The sequence below is a fragment of the Protopterus annectens genome, chromosome 9.part0 (assembly GCF_019279795.1).
Source record: "Protopterus annectens isolate FY-2018-M chromosome 9.part0, PAN1.0, whole genome shotgun sequence".
NCBI classification, from domain to species: Eukaryota; Metazoa; Chordata; order Ceratodontiformes; family Protopteridae; genus Protopterus; species Protopterus annectens.
The window spans coordinates 764,990,464-765,014,761 of record NC_056743.1 but is presented as its reverse complement, the minus strand read 5'-3'; the positions used below and the strand labels follow the sequence as shown (position 1 = coordinate 765,014,761).

General features: G+C 40.9%; 1 protein-coding gene across 1 annotated transcript in view; it reads right to left on the bottom strand.

Annotated features, from left to right (window-relative positions):
• The window catches only part of API5 (apoptosis inhibitor 5), a gene marked incomplete in the record, with an annotated part of 1,096,633 nt that overhangs the window by 1,042,458 nt on the left and 29,877 nt on the right, over positions 1-24,298 (bottom strand). Inside the window, 1 exon segment of the mRNA XM_044083396.1 lies at positions 20,690-20,851. Within this exon segment, the coding sequence (XP_043939331.1) occupies positions 20,690-20,851 (162 nt within the window).

Here is a 24,298-nt window from a genome sequence, read left to right as displayed (position 1 = left end):
ACATGTACAGATTTAGAAGGAGCAGGTTTCACCAAAACCATATTCTGAACTGTGACAGGTTTAGCTGAAAGACTATACAAGCCAATTTCAACTTCAGGGCAGGCATTTAACCTCCAACAGCTTTTGATTTCCAGTTGAACTGATGAAATGAATGACCAGTGCAGGTGAGAGGGGAAACCATAGGCAAACACTTAGCAGCAAGGGCAGTGTGAGTTTTTCCAAGTTTGAACGATTCTCCCTGCAAGAATGAGTTGAAAGATGTACAAATCTGACACTCTTCAGAAAATACTCATCTGAACATTTTATACAGTTAGTACTCTTGCCCTGGGGTGGGATTCTGGGCCCACACTTCCATTTTCTTAAGGACTGAGATTCCAGTGTTTCAAACATCCTGAGAAAAATAACCTACACACAAAAAAGTAAGGCCAAAGGCAACTCAAAAAGGAGCCTAAAAAGACAGGTTGAGGAAAGCTAGACTCCTGCAACACCCTTACGGAAAAACAAATTAATAATAAATATATATAGGGTTCCTATTAAATTATCGAAAGTTTAAAAGTTCGAATGTTATATGGTCCACACCATATGATCAAACTTTGAAAAGTTGAAGGTGAAAGGCAATGGCTCTGTATGTGCAGAATGGGAAAATTTCCCTTTTCTGCACAGAAGTGCAGTCTTGAAGTTGGTATAATTAAGTAGGGGGGGATGTGCCTCCCCTGCTCAGAGTGTTAAGGGTTTTTTTTTTTTTTTAAAAACACGTGATTATATATTTGAAGATTCAAGTTTGGCTCATATGTTGCAGAACATATGAGGTTTGACCCACACACACATATACACATAAATAATGAACTGACGCAAGAGGCAATTCAAAACAAGCAACTTACATTGTGAAACAAAAAGGAGGAATTCGCTGCGTCCTAGTTATTTGCTCCTGCCAGCAGCCTGGGGCCATTTTTTTTGTGCAACCTGTCTTGGATGCATGGCTAAATGATTTGATGGGAAGTTCTGATAAGCTCAGCATTACAGGGCTGGGAGGGTGGCCTAATAGTTAAGGTGTTTGCCTTACAAACACAAGGTGCAGGGTTTGAGTCTCACATGGGATAATTGGCTAGGCTTAAAAAGGCTCGCAAGGGCAGTTAGCCTAGTACTAATCTATGAACCTATGGAAAGGGACAGGAACCGAGGTAGCCAGAGAAAATTTAAGTCCAAGTCCTACTGGTGATGGAGATGAAATTCCCAATGTGAGACCAATATTAAATAAGTAAATAATAATAAAAGTTTGTGCAATACATGCACACACGTTTTTATTCACACAAGTTCTATATTCTCTGCTCCTTCTGTATGTAAACATCAACAGCCACCAATTTCTATTTCAACAACCTGTGAAAACTGCATCTTTAAACATGTCATTTACAAAGGTTTCGTTTCTTAAAAAGTAACTATACTACTGTAGTTTCTCTTCAATTCTGAATAGTCAAAATGTTCACCACAATAAAAAATTACAGGAAGTTACGCAGCTGACATCACATTACCAAAAGACAGGACAACACTTCGACTCAAATGTTACAAACAGAAAGTACAGTTTTGTACCTACCATAAATGTAGATGTCCGATAGGTATGCATCTGCAGTCATAACATATGGGTTGTCCTGCCTCAGGCAGCCCTTCGGTCGGCCGGATTCCAAAGTCTGGGTCTGGCCTCGGCTGATGTCGCACTTTCCCAGACGTCAGAGCGTCTGGGGTATAAAAGCATCAGCCAACGCCATTTTCCTCAGGGTTTCTTGCCCCAGATGCCAGGTGCCCTCTAGGAAGGCCAAATTTGGAGGAATGCAATAAATTCCAAACATTTACCAAAATATATACATATATATACAAACAAATACACCATAATAGATCCCCCAGCTAGCTAATGGAGGGGAAGCACCCTAGGAATACCACAGAGGGGAAGGAGGGAGGGTAAACCTGACTGCAGATGCATACCTATCGGACATCTACATTTATGGTAGGTACAAAACTGTACTATGTCCTTCAAGGATGCATCTGCAGTCATAACATATGGGTAGAATACCATAGCCAATCTGGGGGAGGAGGTACTAAGAAAAGGATGGTGTAGTTAAGATACCCTGCAGGACTGCTCTGGATCTGGAGTATAAAGGTAAATTGTAATGCTTGGCAAATGTATGCATGGAGCTCCATGTAGCAGCTTCTAAAATGTCCTTGGTAGCCACCCCTCTTAGGAAGGCTGTTGTGGTGGCTGTGGCCCTCGTGGAATGAGGCCTAATGTTTGCAGGAACCGTCTTTCCATGAAAGGAGTAACAAAACCGAATGCAATTTCCTATCCACTTTGAAATTGCCCGTTTGGAAATTGCTTTTCCTTGTACCCCAGCAGCATATGCTACAAGGAGTTGGTCAGTCTTTCTGTAACTTTTAGTTCTGTCCAAGTAGTAGCGTAGTTGTCTGTGTATGTCCAGAGTGTGTAGAAGTTTTTCCCCTTTATTTTGTGGATTTGGGAAAAATGTAGGCAAGTGAATAGCTTGGTTTAAGGATACCCTAGATACCACCTTTGGCATAAAAGTAGGATTGGTTCTCAATGACACTCTGTCCTGATGGAAGATAAGAAATGGCTGTACTGCCATTAAAGCTTGTAACTCAGATACTCTTCTTGCTGAAGTTATGGCCAGAAGGAATGCAGTTTTCCAAGACAGAAACTGTAGATCCGCCGATGCTGCTGGTTCAAAGGGAGGAAGTGTTAGTTTCTCCAGCACAAAATTGAGATCCCAAGTAGGTAAAGGAGGTTTCCTTGGAGGATTGATGTTTTTGATTCCTCTCAGAAATTGCCTGAGGAGAGGATGCGAGAAGATAGGTGGATCAACATTGTATTCTGCTGAAATTGCTGAGGCATGAATCTTAATGGAAGAATAGGACAGGCCATTGTGGTACAATTCAGCTAAGTATTCCAGAATATGTGCCATGCTTACCAATGTCACATCTATGCCTTTTGTTGTGTTCCAAATGAGAAATCTTTTCCATTTTGCTGAGTATGTCTTCCTTGTGGAAGGTCGGCGAGCTTCCATAATAATGTCCTTTACTCTCTGTGATAAGTTATTCTGAGGAGGGTTTATGGAATTTTCCAGGCAGTTAGCTACAATGTTTTCAAGTTGGGATGCATGATCTTGAAATTGTTTTGCATCAGCAGAAGTGGCCATAGGGGGAGAGGCCACGGTTTCGTCTGTGACATGCTCCTCAATAGTGGGTACCAGTGCTGTCTTGGCCAGTCTGGAGCTATCAGAATCACTCTTGGCTGTTCTGCCCTGATCTTCAGTAAAACCTTGGACATTAATGGGAGAGGTGGGAAGGCATAGACTTTTAGAGCTTTCCAGCTGAAAGAGAGGGAGTCCACCCTCCAAGCTTGTGGGTGGTACGACCTTGAGCAGAATGTCTTCAGTTGATGATTGTGGGGCGAGGCGAACAGATCCATCTCCGGCTTTCCCCATGCTTGTGTTATGAGTAGAAAGATGTCTGGGTGCAGCATCCATTCGTGTGCATCCATGGTAATTCTGCTTAAGCTGTCTGCCAGTGCATTTTCTTTCCCTGGCACGAACTGGGACTATAGTTGGATATTGAGTTTCAAGCATAGTTCCCATAGATTAATGGCCAGCCTGCATAGAGGGTAGGAATGAGTGCCTCCTTGCTTGTTTATGTACCACATGACTGTGGTGCTGTCTGTCCTTATTAACAGGTGGCCTTGATGGAGGAAGGGTTTGAAGGCCTCGATTGCGTGCATCACTGCCAGCATTTCCTTTTGGTTTATATGCATGCGCAGCTGTCCTTGAGACCATAGGCCTTGGATACATTTGCCCTCCATGTGTGCTCCCCATCCTCGGTCTGAAGCGTCCGTGGTGATGGTTTGTCTTGTTTTTGGTTTGTTGAAAGGTAACCCTCTGTTGGACTGGCAGGCTTGAGCCCACCACAGGAATTCCTTTTGAAGGCAAGGAATGATTGGTATCAAAGTTTCCAAACTGTGACTGTGCTGAGACCATACACTCCTTAGGTACCATTGTAATTTTCTCATATGCAGCCTGGCTTGTGGAATCAGAATTATACAGGATGCCATGTAACCCAGGGCCTGCAGGATTTTCCTTGCAGTTAGCGGAGTTTGTCTTGTCAGATGCATGAAGTAATCCGGAAGTTGTTTTTGTTTTTCTTCTGTGAGAATGGCCATTTGGGTGGTTGTGTCTAGATCTGCCCCTAAAAAGATTATCCTTTGGGATGGAACAAGTCTTGATTTTTGGATGTTGACTGTGTATCCCAAGGCCTGCAATAGGTGGATGGCATAATCCAAGTCCTTTATCAAGTTTCTCTTGTTGTCCGCTTGTATAAAGCAGTCGTCCAGATATGGGTAGATTTGAATCCCCTGAAGTCTGCAGTGGGCAATTACTGATGCCAGGCATTTCGTGAATACTCTGGGCGCAGTAGATAAGCCAAAGGGCAATGCTGAGAATTGATAATGCTCTGATCCTGCAAGAAATCTGAGGTGCCTTCTGCAACTTTGCCGAATAGAGACATGCAGGTATGCCTCCTTGAGATCTAGAGTCACCAGCCAATACTCCTTGCCCAGCATGGGAAGAAGTTGCTGTAGGGTCAGCATCTTGAATTTTGGCACAATGAGGTAAGTATTCAGTGCGGACAGGTTGAGAATAGACCTCCATTGATTTTCTTTTCTTGGAACAAGGAATAATCTGAAGTAAAATCCTTGGCCTTGTTCTGAAAGAGGTACCTTTTCTATGGCTTTCATTTGCATTAAGTTGTTGATCTGCTTTAAAGCCTCTGCCCTCTGATTTGGTGACAGGTTTGGCATTCCGTTTCTTCTTGGTAAAGTGTGGAAGTGGAACCTGTATCCTTTGTCTATTATTTGCAGTGTCCATGTGTCCCTTGTAATGTAATGCCAGTTTTTTGAGAATAAAGAAAGCTTTCCGCCCAATGGTGCTTCCAACTGAGCCCTGGTCGGCGGAATCAAAGGAAAATCATTGAGTCTGTCCAGGAGTAGTAGTAGTTGTTCCTGTACTGCCTCTCTGGTTGGTAGGCTGCCACTGTCGGCCTCTGTAGGAGCCTCTAGCTTGCCCTCTACCTCTGGGACGCCTGTTCCTGCCCCTCTGAGATCTGTCCGAGTCTGGAAAGGACCAATTCTTAGTAGGCCAGTTTCTGCTGAATCTCGGTGGTTGTACTTGCAGAAAGTCCTTAACTGTTTGCACAGATTTTGCCTTTTCTTCAAACTTCTTTAAGACCTCCTGAGCCGAGGAACCAAATAATTTTTGTTTTTCCACTGGAGCATCCAGGAGTTTAGCTTTAACATGGTCTGGTAAAGATTGTTCCTTCAACCAGGCATGCCTACGAATAACTGCCCCAGTTATAGCTGACCTACATGAAGCTTCCAGTGCATCATAACCACACTGCAAAAAGTGATTACTAACCTGCTGTGAGTTATGTACCAGATCCTGAAGGGATTTTCGGTCAAGGGGTTCAGAAGAGGAAAGATTCTTACGCAATTCATCTAACAAATACTCTTGGTACTGTATCATATGAAATTGACAATTTAATGCCCTCATGAAAAGAGTTGCAGAAGTATATACCTTCTTTCCCCATCTCTCTAAAGCTCTAGACTCCCTTTCAGAAGGTAGAGGATTCTTGGCAGTGGCAACTGCCACCCCTTTTGGGCCCTGAGAGATAGTATCCGGGTCTGCAGAGTGGGCCTTGTACAGATGTAGATGAGAATCCGGCACCCTGTAGTATCTATCAGGTTTGGCAGGAGCCGGAGGGAGAGAATCAGGGGCTGTACTAACATCATTGTACACATCAATAACATTCAAAACAGGAGGTATAGCTAAGGGCCTATGCTGAGGTAAATGTAAAAAGGTCCTTAATCTTTTTCTAGAGTCAGAAAATTCCTGACCCTGCCACTGAAAATGTCACACCAAAAGAAAACTCTTCAGGAGGGGAGGCCGAAGGGATGGATTCTTCAGCATCAGAATCCTCGTAGGCCGAATAAGCCTCCTCCTGGTGACCTGACAACACAGAGCCATCCGTAGACTCATCTGAAGAGTGTTGGTCAGAGGGCTCAGTCCTGGGCCTTTTGTCTGGTGGTGGATGAGAGCCCCTGTCCGGGTGAGGCTGAGAACTCTAATTAAAGAGATAAGATCCTCTGCAAGACTGAGGATCTGAGAACTGGAAGAAGGTCTGTGAGAGGTAGTCTTGGGAGGCAAAGCTTTAGCAGCTTTGGCCCTGGAAAAAGCCTTAATGGACATGGATGCAGGGGGTCTGGCTGCACCACGTGCAGGAGTAGATTTGTCCAAAGGAATGGTGTCAGACATATCCTGGGCACTGGTTTCAGTTGGTAGCTCAGTAGCCGACTCAACCGGGGCCTCCAGGACCACGGTGGTCGGTTGAGTAGATTCGGTTAAAGGAAGTACCGAGGACTCGGTTTCAGCCGAAACAGAGACACTCGCGGTAGGCCTAACCGTAGTTTCAGCCGAAACCGTGGGCCGCGAGTGTCAGTCCTTGTCCTTCCGTTTTTTCACCAAATGCGAAGTCGGAGTCTCCGACGGCATCTTATATGCGAAATTAGCCCCAAAGAATTCCTCTGCAAACTCTGACAGACGTCTAAGAGTTCGTCGGTTGTAGGAAGCACAGGCTGAACAGGCCGAGACGTCATGGTCTGGGCCTAAGCAAGGGAGGCAGTAAGAGTGGAAATCCTTATGAGGTATTTGTTTCCCACAAGTTAAACAATTATTTACTTTATCTGACATCGGCTGAGGCAAGAAAGAGTCCCCAACGGGGTACTTAGCTTTTTCGAAGTCTTCGGTAGCTGAATCACAGGATCTGACCGACCGGCACTTGCGAACTGCTTCTGCTTCGGGCACCGCGCGGCAAGAAAGACTGAGGAAAATGGCGTCGGCTGATGCTTTTATACCCCAGACGCTCTGACGTCAGGGAAAGTGCGACATCAGCCGAGGCCAGACCCAGACTTTGGAATCCGGCCGACCGAAGGGCTGCCTGAGGCAGGACAACCCATATGTTATGACTGCAGATGCATCCTTGAAGGACATTCACAGGGACAGGGTGGGTAGCAAATGTTCACTCACACACACACACACACACACACACACACACACACACACACACACACACACACACACACACACACACACACACACACGCGCGAGAAGGGATTACACAAAAATACTTAAAAGAGGAGTATTCAGACTGAAGGCATGGGATCAAATGAGCTCGCCAACATCCTTTTTACTTTATAAAACCTTTAGAGTTCCCCCTTTTTTGCATTTGTTGGACTACACTTTTTACAACATCAACTGCATAAACACGGTTGTACCACTTCTGTAAAGACAATATAATCAAAACTTGCCAAAAAATCTAAGAAGCATTTTTTTCAAACCAAGCTCCAAGAAAAAGCACAAAATCCACACCATTTGTCAAGGAAGTCAACCCCCACCCACTCACCCATAAAGGACATCATTCCCACATTCCATGAACTTAACCATAACTTAAGTATTAACCTCAACACAGCCCCCATGTTCTATCCCTAAAGTACTTATAGCTAACCAACAGGTCCTGCACGAAAACTCTCAAACTAATAAAGTAACATACAACCTGAATGCAATTTAAATGAAACTTCTTACCACACAGCAGCAGTAAATGTTTGTTTGCATACAAGCAAGAAAGCTGGCAAACATCTGGTGACAGTGGAAACCTATGCATCTTTGACATAATGTACAGCCACTCCTAACTTCAATTAATGGGATTTCCTCACAAGCATTAACTGTATGCCCATTAAAAACACTTGTGCTCTTTCTGGTGAACATCAAAAAGTTCAGACAAACGACGTTGCAAATAATCCTCACGAGTAAAGCACCTTGAAAATAAAGAACAGCTCAAGCAACAAAAAAATTTCAAGGGTGCAACATGTAGCTTGCCATGTATCTTGCCAATAAAATGTCCAACTGGTATAAACATCAAACGATTTGTAAAAAAGTACAGTTTTGTACCTACCATAAATGTAGATGTTCGAAGATCCACATTGCTGCAGTCCTAACACTTGGGTAGTCCGCTGTCCCTCGGTCGGCCCGAATATCAGAGTATAAGGCTGACGTCGGTCAAGGCGCATTTGACTGACATCAGAACGTCAGGGTACAAATGCGCATGACCGACGTCATATCCTCAGTCCTTTCTTGCCCCAGATGTCAGAAGACCCTAAAAAGAAAGGTCAAAACCCATAGACAACAACTAAACAACCAACCAGCCTAACACCAAAAATATGTACAATATATACAATATGCAATATACCTCAGATGGATAACCCAACCCCCACAACCACCTCAAACTACAGAGGGGAAGGAGGGAGGGTAAATTGGACTGCAGCAATGTGGATCTTCGAACATCTACATGTATGGTAGGTACAAAACTGTACTATGTTCTTCATCTCACATTGCTGCAGTCCTAACACTTGGGTAGAATCCCAAAGCAGAGGAAAGGGAGGATGGCTAAACTATAATGAAGCAGGAGCTGCCAAAATGCCCTGCAACACAGCAGTGGCAAACCCAGCCCTGGATTTAGAGTACAGTGGAAGGTGGTAATGCCTAGAGAAGGTATGCACTGAACTCCAAGTGGCTGCCTCCAAAATATCCTTAGTAGCCACCCCCTCAAAAAGCTGTTGAAGTGGCAGTAGCCCTAGTGGAATGAGGCCTAATCCCAGCTGGAATCTCTTTGCCATAATGGGAATAACAGAAAGCAATGCAAAATCCAATCCACTTAGAAATAGTTTGTTTTGACACGGGCTTGCCCTGAGAGCACAAAGCAAAAGAAACTAATAACTGCTGAGATTGTCTGAACCCTTTAGTTCTGTCCAAATAATATCGCAACTGCCTGTGTACATCTAAAGTGTGCAAAATCTTTTCCCCTTTAGTTTGGGGATTCGCATAAAAAGTAGGCAAATGAATAGTTTGGTTTAAAGCCACACTAGAAACCACTTTAGGCATAAAGGAAGGATTAGTACGTAAAGATACCCTATCCTTATGGAAAATTAAGAAAGGCTCAACTGCCATAAGGGCCTGCAATTCAGAAACCCTTCTTGCAGAGGTAATGGCCAACAAAAAAGCAGTCTTCCATGACAAATATTTCAACTCAGCAGTAGCTGCAGGCTCAAAAGGTTGTAGAGTGAGTTTCTCCAACACAAAATTGAGATCCCAAGCAGGAGTAGGAGCCCTTGGGGGTCTTATATTCTTTGCCCCTCTAAGAAATTGCTTGAACAAAGGATGAGAAAACAATGGTGGGTCACAATCATATAGTGAGCTGAAATTGCTGCAGCATGAATCTTAATAGAAGAGAAGGACAAACCTTTGTCCAATAACTCAGTAAGATATTGAAGAGCCACACTTAAATCAGGCTCAGAAACATCCAAATCCTTAGCTGCACTCCAAAATAAAAATCTCTTCCATTTATCTGCGTACACTTTCCTTGTACTAGGCCTTCTAGCTTCCAAAATCACATTCAAAACTTGTTGTGGAAGTTGAGACCCTCTATGGTTTAAAACAGAATATGCCATGCTGTTAGGTGAAGAGAGTGAAGTTTGACATTGAGCAAATGACTGTCCTCCTGGGACAACAGATGTGGAATCAAAGGCAAAGGCCATGGAGGCTTCCGTACTAGACTTCTCAGTAATGGGTACCAGTGCTGTCGAGGCCAATCTGGAGCTATCAAAATCATCCTTGGCTTGTCCTGTCTGACCTTCAGAAGTACCTTTGGGAGGAGAGGCAGAGGTGGAAAGGCATACACATGAAGATTTTTCCAACTGAAAGAAAGAGCATCCACTTTCCAAGCTGTGGGATGAAACCTTTGTGCAAAACTTTGGCAGCTGGTGGTTTAGTGGAGAAGCGAACAGATCTATGTCTGGAGTTCCCCAGGACACTGTCAATTTCTGAAATACATGAATATCCAGTTTCCACTCGTGGGGATCCATGATTTGTCTGCTTAACACATCTGCTAAGGAGTTCTGTGCTCCCGGCAGAAACCTTGCCTGAAGACTTAGTTGTAAACTGAGAGCAGTCTCCCACAAAATCATTGCTTGCCTGCATAGAGGATAAGAATGTGTTCCCCTGCTTGTTGATGTACCACATGACAGTTGTGTTGTCTGTTAGAATCAACACCTGCCCTGGAAGAAGTAAATCCTTGAAAGCTATTAATGCAAACTGGACTGCTAACATCTCCTTCATGTTGATATGTAGATGTTGTAGTCTGGCAGGCCACTTGTCTTGTATCCACTTTCCGTTTAGATGAGCTCCCCAAGCTTTGTCTGAGGCATCTGTCGTTAAAATCTGACTCGCCTCTGGCCGGGTCACAGAGAGTCCCTTGTTTAGGTGACATTCCTGAGCCCACCACAAAAATTCCTTTTGAATGCAAGGTATTATTTGAATGACAGTGTCCAGATCCTGGCAGTGCTGTGTCCATACATTTTGAGATACCATTGTAGCTTCCTCATATGCAGTTTGGCATTGGGAAGCACCAGAATACAAGATGCCATGAACCCTAAGGCTTGAAGGACTGTCCTTGCAGTCAGCCCGGACTGATGAGATAGTTGATGGAAGTAAAGGGATAGACTCTTTTGTTTGTCCGGGGTTAAAAAGGCCATCTGGGATGCTGTATTCAGTCTCACACCCAGAAAGCACATGTCCTGAGAGGGTACTAGACTGGACTTTATTTCGTTCACAGAATACCCCAGGCATCTTAGCACTGCTATCACATATTCTAAATGTTGAAGAAGCTCTTCCCTTCCTTGAGCCAGAATCAGGCAGTCGTCCAAATAAGGATAGATCTGTATTCCTTTTAGCCTGAAGAAAGCTATCACTGGAGCCAGAACTTTCGTGAACACTCTGGGCGCAGTAGATAAGCCAAAGGGCAATGCAGAGAACTGATAGTGAGAAGTCCCAGCTCGAAAACGCAGATACTTCCTGCAACTTAGTCTGATAGGAACATGAAGGTAAGCCTCCTTGAGATCCAAAGTTACCATCCAATGATCTTTGCCCAGCAGAGGTAAAAGCTGCTGCAACGTCAACATTTTGAACTTGGGAATGTCCAGATAAGTGTTGAGGATAGATAAATCCAAAATTGGTCTCCACGTGTTCCCCTTCTTTGGTACTAGGAACAGGCGAGAATAAAATCCTAGGCCCCTTTCTGGCATAGGAACTGGCTGTATGGCCCCTATTTGGAGTAACAGAGAAATTTGCTTGTGAGCCTCTATTCTTTGCTGAGGAGGAATGTCTGGCATGCCTTTGAAAGGAGGCAAGGTATGGAAATAAAACCTGTAACCGTGATGTATGATATCCAGTACCCATCTGTCTTGGGTGATCAAACTCCAATTTTCTTTGAAAAGTGCCAACCTTCCTCCCAAAGGTGCTGCCAGGCAAGAAGGTTCTGGCAGCTGAAAAGGTAGGTCATTGGGTCTGTTTACGAAAGGACTGACCCCTGCCCTCACCCGAAGACTGTGCAGGAGAACTCCCTGTTCTAGGCCTGAAAGAGCCCTGACCTCTGCCCCTGCCACGTCTAGATCTACCCCTAGACTGGGAATCATAAGAAGGATCGTCCACCCTTTAGTAGGCCAATTTCTACTAAACTTTGGAGGCTGAACCTGCAAAAATCTTTAACAGTCTGCATAGACTTAGCCTTGTCTTCCATTTTCTTTAAAACTGCCTCAACAGGAGAACCAAACAAGACATCAGATTGCAAAGGGGCATCCAAAATCCTAGTTTTAACATGGTCAGATAAATTTTGATCCCTCAGCCAGGCATGCCTGCGAAGAACTGACCCAGTGGCAGCCACCCTAGACGAGGCCTGTACCGCATCAAAACCACATTGCAAAGAATGCTTACCCACCTGTTCAGAAACATGCACTAAATCTTGTAACTCTTTACAATCAATACCTTCCGCCAGAGCATCAACCTTAGATTTCAACTGTGAAAGGAGATAATTTTGATATTTCAACATGTGAAACTGGCAATTCAAAGCTCTCATGGCTAGAGTGGAAGAAGTATAAACTTTCTTTCCCCATCTATCCAAGGTCCTGGCCTCTATCTGCCGGAACCGGATTCTTGACAACAGAAGCCTTAACACCCTTAGGCCCCTGGCTAACAGTTTCTGGGTCTGCCCTAGGACTCTTAAAAAGATACTTATGAGCTTCAGGCACCCTGTAATACCTATCCGGTTTAACAGGAGCAGGAGGCAAAGAATCAGGATTAAGAGAAGCCTCTGCAGACACATCTTCCACCACATTCAAAACAGGAGGTATAGCTAAAGGCCTATGCTGGGGTAAAAACAAAAATTCCCTAAGCCTTTTCCTGGAATCAGAGAAATCCTGACCTTCCCATTTAAAATGCTCTCTCATGGAGTGAAGGGTCTCTGAAAAAGAAAAATCCTCAGGAGGAGAAGCAGAAGGAGTAGAATCATCCACATCAGAATCAGAATAATGAGAATACTCCTGCAAGTCTTCAGCCGAAGACTCAGACACATCCGAAGCCTGCTCATAATCCGCCAACAGAGGTTCCATCCTAGGCCTCTTATCAGGAGGGGGCATAGAGCCTCTAATTAAAGTAATTAAATCTTCTGCCATTTTAAGCATGTGCTTCTTGGGCACAGAACCTGAAGAACTAGGAGGGACACCCACAGAAGCCAAACTAGACCTGCCTCTAGGAGAAGCCTTGGAAGCAGAAAGAGGGCCTAGACACCTTAGGAAGGGAGGGAGTACAGTTATCTGAGAAGCCCCTACAGCCTGACCTGCCTCCTGGGAGGCCACATCCTGTAAAACAAAGTTTCTCCCTGGGACTCCAGAGAGGCCTCCGTCAGAACCACCGGTTCCACTGGCGCCTCTAAAGAACCGGCGTCGGTTGGACGACTCCTCTAACCTAGGTTTAACTGCCTTGTCCTTGCGCTTCTTTGAGGAAGCCAGCCGGAGCATCCGGCGGCATATTGTAATTGCACCGCTTCCCAAAGACCAACCTGGCACAATCCAACCTTCGCTTTATAGTGCGTTTATTGAACCTAGCACAAAAGCGACACCCAACAACGTCGTGCTCAGGTCCCAAACAAGGTATACACAAATTATGGTAATCCCTATGCGGTATCTGTTTCCCACAAGAAATACAGTTATTTACTTTTTCTGACATCCGGTAAACCACTGAGGCAAGAAAAAACCAAAATATTCCCCAACGGGGTACTTAACCAACTCTGACTTCGGTCTGAAACTCCGAATTCGAAATATTTCAGAACGCCGAACGGCACTTGCAACATTGCTTCTGCATCGGACCATGCGGCAAAAAAACTGAGGATATGACGTCGGTCATGCGCATTTGTACCCTGACGTTCTGATGTCAGTCAAATGCGCCTTGACCGACGTCAGCCTTATACTCTGATATTCGGGCCGACCGAGGGACAGCGGACTACCCAAGTGTTAGGACTGCAGCAATGTGAGATGAAGAACATCAGCAGTTTCTTTATTGATGTGAACAATGGTAAGCGCTTTCACGTCTAAGAGACGCTTCTTCAGACCTCTATGTTACAGCATTTGCTTGTTCATTAAATATAAAGACAATTATCACATTCATTTAATCAATTAAACCATTTCTAGTTTAGAGTGCAAGTGCATCTGTCTTATAAAAATCTTGTGTTAAACATCATTTTCATTTATTAAAATAGTGAAACATATTTAAAACATATTTAAAACCAAAACAAAAGCGTTTATATATGCTATGCATTTGATAAAAAAAGCAATGTTCAAAATATATAAAGAATGTGTATGAAATACATATGTTTAAAACCTCAATGAAGCCTTTTACAGCCCTGTCATTTGATTCTTAAGAAAACTGATAGTCGGAATCTGACTGATTACTATATAAGAATCAAGACCTTATAGCATATAGGAAGAACACACATTATATGCCAATGTCAATGTTTCAGTGGCCTGGACATTAAATGCGGCTTTATGGTAATTTTTTCATTGAGCCCAAATTTATGTGCCTGTAGCCTAAGGATCCATCTATTCTCTATTTCTTCTGTGTAATTTTTTATATTACCTAATCTGTTTGTTCTTGCCACTGTTTCAAGCACCCCAAACTTGAAACTGTGAGTGGATCCATACTCCATAATGTGACGTGCCAAGGCATTAGTATCGTTTTCCTTGTTTACTGCATAAATGTGTTCCCTTATCCGTTCACGAAGGGTTCTATTCGTTTTTCCTATATAGAACTTGTCACATGTTACACATTGTGCCACATAAATTAGATCTTTTGTCTTACAATCCGCATACCCTCTAAATGTATATACCTGACCTGTGTGAGGATGTGTAAAACTTTCTTTGTCAGTTATGTATTTACATTGGTTACATGTGCGGCAAGGAAAGGTACCTTTCATTTGTGATTGCGGTAACTTATTCCCAGCTTTTTCATAGCACAATATTCTTTTTAAAGACTTCATGTTTTTATAAGCTATACTTGGCTTGTCATCTATAAACATTCTAATCTTATCATCCATCAATAACAATTTCCAATTATTTTCTATAATTTGCTTCACTTGTCCATTCCTATTTGTGTATGGAATAATTAATCTATTTTTCTTTCTTCGAGTAATCACAGTATCCCCTTTATCATGTGATAGCCTATGAAAACACTGTTTGCCTTTTTGTGTTCTTAGGCTATTACATGTTGTAATTATTTCCTTTACCTCCTTCTCCTTGTACCCTCTAGCAGTAAACTTATTAACCAAATCTGATTGCTGTTCTTTAAAAATCATGTCTTGTGTTGTAAGCTTAGATGTTCTGAGTACCTGATTCTTTACAATGTTGGGATATATGTATTTAGGATGCATACTGTCTCGATGTAGCAAGTTGTTTCTCCAACTCGGCTTCCTGAAAATTTCTGTGTCTATCCCATATGGCCCTTTTATAAGCCTCACGTCGAGAAATTCAATTTCAATCTTAGAGTGTGAATCTTCAAAAGCCAAAAAATCTGTAGTGCCATTTAGATATTTCACGAAATCGTGTAGATCTTTCTCATTGCCCCCCACACAAAACACACATCATCGACAAAACGACCATAATATTTGATACATTCAACATATAATGCATTGTTAAAAACATAAGTGTCCTCCCAATAAGCCAATACCAAATTGGCATAGGAGTTTGCACAGGGAGTGCACATGGCAACTCCCTTCATCTGCAAAAAATAGCTGTCTTCATGTAATAAAATATTATTCTCTAGTACCATTTCTAACAATAGCAACAGTTGTATCACCTTGTTATTTGTTAATCCCTTTTCTAATAAATAAAGTCTCACATATTCTGTGCCTATGGTATTCGGAATACAAGTAAACAAAGATTTGACATCTAAAGTTACAAGGATGTCATCCCTGCCAATGGGCATCCATTTGTCAGATTGGGCTAAATTCTCCAAGAATTGTTGAGTGTCTTTTAAAATGTGACCTGCTGCATTGACAAATGGTTTAAATTGTTTGTCCAAGTAAATCAATATTGATTCTGTTATCCAGCCTTTGCTGGATATGATGGGTCTGAGGGGGGGGGGGGGTCAGACAATTTTTTATGAATTTTTGGAAGACCTCTGAATGTAGGTACCAATGGATCTTCTATTAAAAAATACTTATAGAGATTCTCATCTATCACATTACTCAATAGTAGATCGTAGAGATGGCTATGGAACTTCTTTATTAAGTTATTTAAAGAATACATACCCAGCAATTTATAAGTGGCTTTATCTGCTAACATGTCAGCTATTTTCATCATATACATAACTCTGTCCATTACAACCACTGCTCCACCCTTGTCTGCCTGTCTAATGATAATTTCCTCATTCTTTTGTAAATTTAAAAGAGCCTTTCTTTCTGCACTTGACATATTAAAAAACTCAGTCTTTACATCTTTATTGCCATATAAATTCATTAAATCAGTTTCACAAGCTCGCTCAAATACATCTAAGGGCGGATGCAATGGTGGTATATAAACAGACGTTTTTTTATAGACATTAATATTTTCTATATTTTCAGTATCTAAATTTCCATTGGAATACATCACTTTTAGTGCAATATTTCTGGTAAACATTTTTATATCAATAATGAAATTAGTAACATCAACAGTATCAGAGGGTATAAAATTCAAGCCTCTGTTCAGTATTGACATTTCTGATTCATTAAGTTCATATTTAGAGATATTTACCACTAATTCTTGCTTATTGACTTCAAGGCTTTCTTCTGCCTTTCGTATGTCTCCTCCGTAAATTTTCTCTCTCACTTTGTTTTGTGGGGACCATCTCCTCCTTTCCTGCGAGTGAATGGCCCTTTTATAAGCCTCACGTCAAGAAATTCAATTTCAGTCTTAGAGTGTGAATCTTCAAAAGCCAAAAAATCTGTAGTGCCATTTAGATATTTCACGAAATCGTGTAGATCTTTCTCATTGCCCCCCCACACAAAAAACACATCATCGACAAAACGACCATAATATTTGATACATTCAACATATAATGCATTGTTAAAAACATAAGTGTCCTCCCAATAAGCCAATACCAAATTGGCATAGGAGTTTGCACAGGGAGTGCCCATGGCAACTCCCTTCATCTGCAAAAAATAGCTGTCTTCATGTAATAAAATATTATTCTCTAGTACCATTTCTAACAATAGCAACAGTTGTATAACCTTGTTATTTGTTAATCCCTTTTCTAATAAATAAAGTCTCACATATTCTGTGCCTATGGTATTCGGAATACAAGTAAACAAAGATTTGACATCTAAAGTTACAAGGATGTCATCCCTGCCAATGGGCATCCATTTGTCAGATCGGGCTAAATTCTCCAAGAATTGTTGAGTGTCTTTTAAAATGTGACCTGCTGCATTGACAAATGGTTTAAATTGTTTGTCCAAGTAAATCGATGTCGATTCTGTTACCCAGCCTTTGCTGGATAGGATGGGTCTGAGGGGAAATGTCCCAAAAAGAAATGAAATCTTAGAGAAGGAACATCCCATTGATACTGTTGTACGCAGGAAGACGCCGGTTAATGGTTCGGCGGTCATTTTTTCAAATAATGACAGTGAGGTCTTTGCTGAAGCTGATGGCTATCCATCTTTTCCCCTACCCATTCACTCGCAGGAAAGGAGGAGATGGTCCCCACAAAACAAAGTGAAAAGAAAATTCTGGAGGAGACATCTGAAGGCAGAGGAAAGCCTTGAAGTCAATAAGCAAGAATTAGTAGTAAATATCTCTAAATATGAACTTAATGAATCAGAAATGTCAATACTGAACAGAGGCTTGAATGTTATACCCTCTGATACTGTTGATGTTACTAATTTCATTATTGATATAAAAATGTTTACCAGAAATATTGCACTAAAAATGATGTATTCCAATGGAAATTTAGATACTGAAAATATAGAAAATATTAATGTCTATAAAAAAACCGTCTGTTTATATACCACCATTGCATCCGCTCTTAGATGTATTTGAGCGAGCTTGTGAAACTGATTTAATGAATTTATATGGCAATGAAGATGTAAAGACTGAGTTTTTTAATATGTCAAGTGCAGAAAGAAAGGCTCTTTTAAATTTACAAAAGAATGAGGAAATTATCATTAGACAGGCAGACAAGGGTGGAGCAGTGGTTGTAATGGACAGAGTTATGAATATGATGAAAATAGCTGACATGTTAGCAGATAAAGCCACTTATAAATTGCTGGGTAGGTATTCTTTAAATAACTTAATAAAGAAGTTCCATAGCCATCTCTACGATCTACTATTGAGTAATGTGATAGATGAGAATCTCTATAAGTATTTTTTAATAGAAGATCCATTGGTACCTACATTCAGAGGTCTTCCAAAAATTCATAAAAAATTGTCTGACCCCCCCCCCCCAGACCCATCATATCCAGCAAAGGTTGGGTAACAGAATCTATATCGATTTACTTGGACAAACAATTTAAACCATTTGTCAATGCAGCAGGTCACATTTTAAAAGACACTCAACAATTCTTGGAGAATTTAGCCCAATCTGACAAATGGATGCCCATTGGCAGGGATGACATCCTTGTAACTTTAGATGTCAAATCTTTGTTTACTTGTATTCCGAATACCATAGGCACAGAATATGTGAGACTTTATTTATTAGAAAAGGGATTAACAAATAACAAGGTGATACAACTGTTGCTATTGTTAGAAATGGTACTAGAGAATAATATTTTATTACATGAAGACAGCTATTTTTTGCAGATGAAGGGAGTTGCCATGGGCACTCCCTGTGCAAACTCCAATGCCAATTTGGTATTGGCTTATTGGGGGGACACTTATGTTTTGAACAATGCATTATATGTTGAATGCATCAAATATTATGGTCGTTTTGTCGATGATGTGTTTTTTGTGTGGGGGGGCAAAGAGAAAGATCTACACGATTTCGTGAAATATCTAAATGGCACTACAGATTTTTTGGCTTTTGAAGATTCACACTCTAAGACTGAAATTGAATTTCTCGACGTGAGGCTTATAAAAGGGCCATATGGGATAGACACAGAAATTTTCAGGAAGCCGAGCTGGAGAAACAACTTGCTACATCGAGACAGTATGCATCCTAAATACATATATCCCAACATTGTAAAGAATCAGGTACTCAGAACATCTAAGCTTACAACACAAGACATGATTTTTAAAGAACAGGAATCAGATTTGGTTAATAAGTTTACTGCTAGAGGGTACAAGGAGAAGGAGGTAAAGGAAATAATTACAACATGTAATAGCCTAAGAACACAAAAAGGCAAACCGTGTTTTCATAGGCTATCACATGATAAAGGGGATACTGTGATTACTCGAAGAAAGAAAAATAGATTAATTATTCCATACACAAATAGGAATGGACAAGTGAAGCAAATTATAGAAAATAATTGGAAATTGTTATTGATGGATGATAAGATTAGAATGTTTATAGATGACAAGCCAAGTATAGCTTATAAAAACATGAAGTCTTTAAAAAGAATATTGTGCTATGAAAAAGCTGGGAATAAGTTACCGCAATCACAAAGGAAAGGTACCTTTCCTTGCCGCACATGTAACCAATGTAAATACATAACTGACAAAGAAAGTTTTACACATCCTCACACAGGTCAGGTATATACATTTAGAGGGTATGCGGATTGTAAGACAAAAGATCTAATTTATGTGGCACAATGTGTAACATGTGACAAGTTCTATATAGGAAAAACGAATAGAACCTTGAACGGATAAGGAACACACTTATGCAGTAAACAAGGAAAACGATACTAATGCCTTGGCACGTCACATTATGGAGTATGGATCCACTCACAGTTTCAAGTTTGGGGTGCTTGAAACAGTGGCAAGAACAAACAGATTAGGTAATATAAAAAATTACACAGAAGAAATAGAGAATAGATGGATCCTTAGGCTACAGGCACATAAATTTGGGCTCAATGAAAAAATTACCATAAAGCCGCATTTAATGTCCAGGCCACTGAAACATTGACATTGGCATATAATGTGTGTTCTTCCTATATGCTATAAGGTCTTGATTCTTATATAGTAATCAGTCAGATTCCGACTATCAGTTTTCTTAAGAATCAAATGACAGGGCTGTAAAAGGCTTCATTGAGGTTTTAAACATATGTATTTCATACACATTCTTTATATATTTTGAACATTGCTTTTTATATCAAATGCATAGCATATATAAACACTTTTGTTTTGGTTTTAAATATGTTTTAAATATGTTTCACTATTTTAATAAATGAAAATGACGTTTAACACAAGATTTTTATAAGACAGATGCACTTGCACTTTAAACTAGAAATGGTTTAATTGATTAAATGAATGTGATAATTGTCTTTATATTTAATGAACAAGCAAATGCTGTAACATAGAGGTCTGAAGAAGCGTCTCTTAGACGTGAAAGCGCTTACCATTGTTCACATCAATAAAGAAACTGCTGTTTTTACAAATCGTTTGATGTTTATACCAGTTGGACATTTTATTGGCAAGATACATGGCAAGCTACATGTTGCACCCTTGAAATTTTTTTGTTGCTTGAACATCAAAAAGTTACAAAAATCAAACAAGTAATGTGGAACCATAAACCCCTCATTACATGAACAGTACAAAGGCAGCTGGGGAAGCTTTGCTGCCCTTATTTCAATAGTATATGACAATCTGCAAAAAAAACTACAACCTGACAAAACAAGAGATCCTCAAGAGTAAAGCAAGTTACATTGATCATTCCCACTCCAATTAAAGTCAGTTTCTACAAATATTAACTTGGATCCCGGTGTATAAATGAACCAATTTTCTCAAAACTGGTCCAAAGCAGTATAGGGTAACATTCCTATCAGAAGGGGAAAAATATATACCTACCTGAATCTTGGGCTAAAGGGTTCGCCAAAAAACTTATCCAGATTCATCTCTACCAATCATTTTCTCAAACCCAACGAGTGCCAGGGACTTGTTACGCAGTAGTATGCCTTTACACAGCACTCTTATCCCTGGTTGTTATACCAGGTGGACATGATGAACCCAAAGTCCCTCTGAGCTACACTATCATGTTACAATTTAAAAATAATAAAATGTATACCACATTCTTACAGAAATATCTGGATCTTCACATAGATCAAGCTGTGCATTTATGGCAGCATCTGCTAAGTCTGGAAAATGTTTGAAGAATTTGGGAATAAATTGTGCTGCAAGTCTTTTCTCTTTGATTCCTCCTTTCACTCCATCCAGTATAACTTGGTAGGCATCCTTGTGCTGTGAAAAACAGAGAAAAAAAAAATCAGTGCAAGATAACTTGTCAGACACACAAAAATGCTAATAAAAATAACTGAATGAGGCAATCTGACCTTTACAACGGTAAAACATTACTGGCCATTACAGATTCAAACTGGCTTTCGTGCGTGTATAAATTGTGTACTTACATTACACATATATATATATATATATATTTTTTTTTTTTTTTTTTTATATACACACACGTCAGTGTGTATTATGGGTGGCAAACAGGCAAGGGGAAAGCATCAACTAATTACAGTTTCAAAGGGGAAAGCATCAACTAATTACATTTTCAAATGTGAATCTAAAAAAAGAACAAAATAAATATGCATATGTCTTATAAAAAAAACTGTAAGACCTCTTCCTCTGCAAAGTATGTAGCATTGTAGACAAAACCATACACAGAAAAACAGGCTAAAAGACACAAATGCAACATATGCCAGAACAAAATGTTGTCTAGGTTAATAAACAATGGTAACACTTCAGGCTGTGTCCACAACATACTGTCTAGGTAATGACCTGCCTCACCATTACACATGCATTTAACTTGTGCAGTTTTACAACCTAACAAATCACTGCCTTGCACAAGGAACAGTGTAGATCTGAATTTATTTATTAACATATGATTGCCGGGAAAGTCTGACTGGTCAGAAGCCCATTTTCAGCAGAGGTCCAGGGGAAAAAAAGCTCCAAATGATTGCAAAACAATTTAACAATAATTTTACAATCTTCAGAAATAAAACAAACACTGTAGTTTAAATAATTAGAACAAATTAGACATAAAACTGGTTAAAAAGCGAAGATATAGGACAATCATTTGATATTTAGAGAAACTTTATACAGTTTATAGACAAAGTAAAGGTAAGTTAGTCTAATACAAATAAGAATTACAATACGAAGTGAGGGAAAAACAGGCTTATGCTATACTTAGAAAGTCGGGGAAAAGAATTAGATAGCAGTAAGAAGTAAGTGAAGGGACAGTAAGGAAGTATATGGAATGCAAAGATACTTGTTCACATTTAGGGATATAGTTTACCCTGGATTTGAGCAAGAACAGAGCCAATTTTTAGCTAGGAAGTCTTTCAGAGTTGTTTTGAAAGATGGGATGGAGGTTATAGACCCAATGGATACAGGTAAGGAGTTCCAGGCTTAGCAACATTGTACAAATACAAACAATGGCCAGCAAATTTGCTAGGCTTGTAGACAGAGGAGTTTTTGGTCACTGGATCGTAATGACCAACTGGGCACATAGTTGTGTAGACTGTAATTAGTTAAATGAAACACCACAAGAACAGTGGCATATATACACACAAGGTGTGGGCGAAATAACTAGAATGTAATAAAATGTAAAATATAAACAAAAAACACATTATTACGGATAAAAATTTCTCTGAGACACTTAAGAGCATTAAATGCAGAGTCATATACAATGGGTTAGTTCAGTTTACACATAATTAACAGTTTCTACAACAGTGCAATTTTACAGCTTTCAACACATTAAACCATGAAAATACACGTGGCAACGTATTCATGACATTAGAATCCAAAGATTTACTTGTCCTTGTTGACAGGGGAAATCCGACTGGCAAAACCCATTTTTAGTAGAGTCCCAGGGGAGAAAAATTCGGACAGATACACAAGATACTCATGGGAAAAAATAAGAAGTTATGTACCTACCATAATGTTCCATGTTAGTTGTCTTCTCTCGCCTTCTTTCTTGCTTGATGGGTTCGGAGCCGATCCTCGGCTCCGACTCGGCACTTGCTAAGCTCGAGAGTCACTTTTACCAGCTCGAGGCAGCCCCATATCCCATGATGCAAGGCGGTAAGTACCCAGATCTCGTTTGATGACAAAGGGCAGTAGCACCAAGCATAAAACACTTCCCAAAGGAAGAAAGAAAGCCTACAGGATGTAAGAAAGACCAGGACTGAATGGCCTTCAGCATAATAACTCCTTAGAGAAACAAGGTCTGTCCAGGCTCGGGGAAGGAGGGAGGGTCGCAGCAAAGAAGGCGAGAGAAGACAACTAACATGGAACGTTATGGTAGGTACATAACTTCTTAATGTTAAGTTGTCAATCTCGCCTTCATTCTTGCTTGATGGGACCGTCCCTAGCACCTCTATCCTGGGTGGCTCAATGGAACAGACTCTTGAGGACTGTAGAGCCAAAACTGGCTCTATCCCTGGAGGCCAAGTCCAATTTGTAATGGGAAACAAAAGTATGAGGAGTGGCCCAAGTGGCCGCTGCACAAATAGTGTCTAAAGGAAGTCTAGCTTGAAAGGCTGTAGAAGTAGCTAAGCTCCTAGTTGAATGTGCTTTAGGTTTTGAGCACAGCTGTTTTCCCCTGAGCAGATAAATTTCAGAGATGACGAAGAAAGCCATCTAGACAAGGTCACTTTAGAGACAGGAAGGCCTTTCTTGTTATCCGCATAGGAAACAAAAACTTGATCAGATTTCCTAAATTTTAGTTCTGTCCAAATAATATCTGAGTTGGCGGTGGACATCAAGATAATGTAGTTTTTGTCCGGCTCTGTCTGAATAGTTTGGGAAAAATACAGGGAGATCAATGGATTGATTCAAATTGGTCTTTGAGGCGACCTTAGGCAAAAAGGTCTGATTAGTTCTCAATGATACTCTGTCTTTGTGAAAAACCAAATAGGGGTCGAACCGATAGAGCATGAAGTTCAGACACCCTCCTGGCCGATGTAATAGCTACTAGGAATAAAGTTTTCCAAGAAAGAAATTTTAGGAGCAAGAAACAGCTGGCTCGAAGGGGAAGAATCAAGGATGTCAGCACTAAATTTAGATCCCATTGAGGAGGAGGATTCCTGATTGGAGGCTTTAGCAGGAAAATTCCTTTCAAGAAGGCCCTACAAAGCCTATGGGACATAATATTGTGATCTGCAATCCCGACATGAAAGTTCGAGATAGCAGCCAATTGAACTCTGACTGTGGAAGAAGAGGAGCCTGCATGAAAAATCTCTGCTAAGAAGTCCAGGACTGCCTGAACAGGGGCAGTGAAAGGATCAATATTCTTGGCATTAGCCCAATAAGAGAAACGTTCCATTTGCTTGCATAAATCCTCCTGGTAGAGGATTTTAAAGAAGCTACTATGATGTCTCTAACAGGGTTAGAGATCAAAGGAAGCCTGGCTAAGGAAGGAAGTGGAGCAACCATGCTGTGAGGTTGAGAGAAGGGATAGACCGGTGCAGCTGACCGGATTGGTGAATCAGAAGATCTGGCACTGGGTCCAGATGCCACGGCTGCACCAAAGGTGACGATGGAGGAAGGAACCAAACTTGTCGAGGCCAGTAAGGAGCAATGAGAATCAATTTGGCTCTCAAAGCGGTTGCTTTCTGGATAACTTGAGGGATCAGAGGAAATGGAGGAAAGGCATAAAGAAGTCCCTGGGGCCAATCCTGGGTC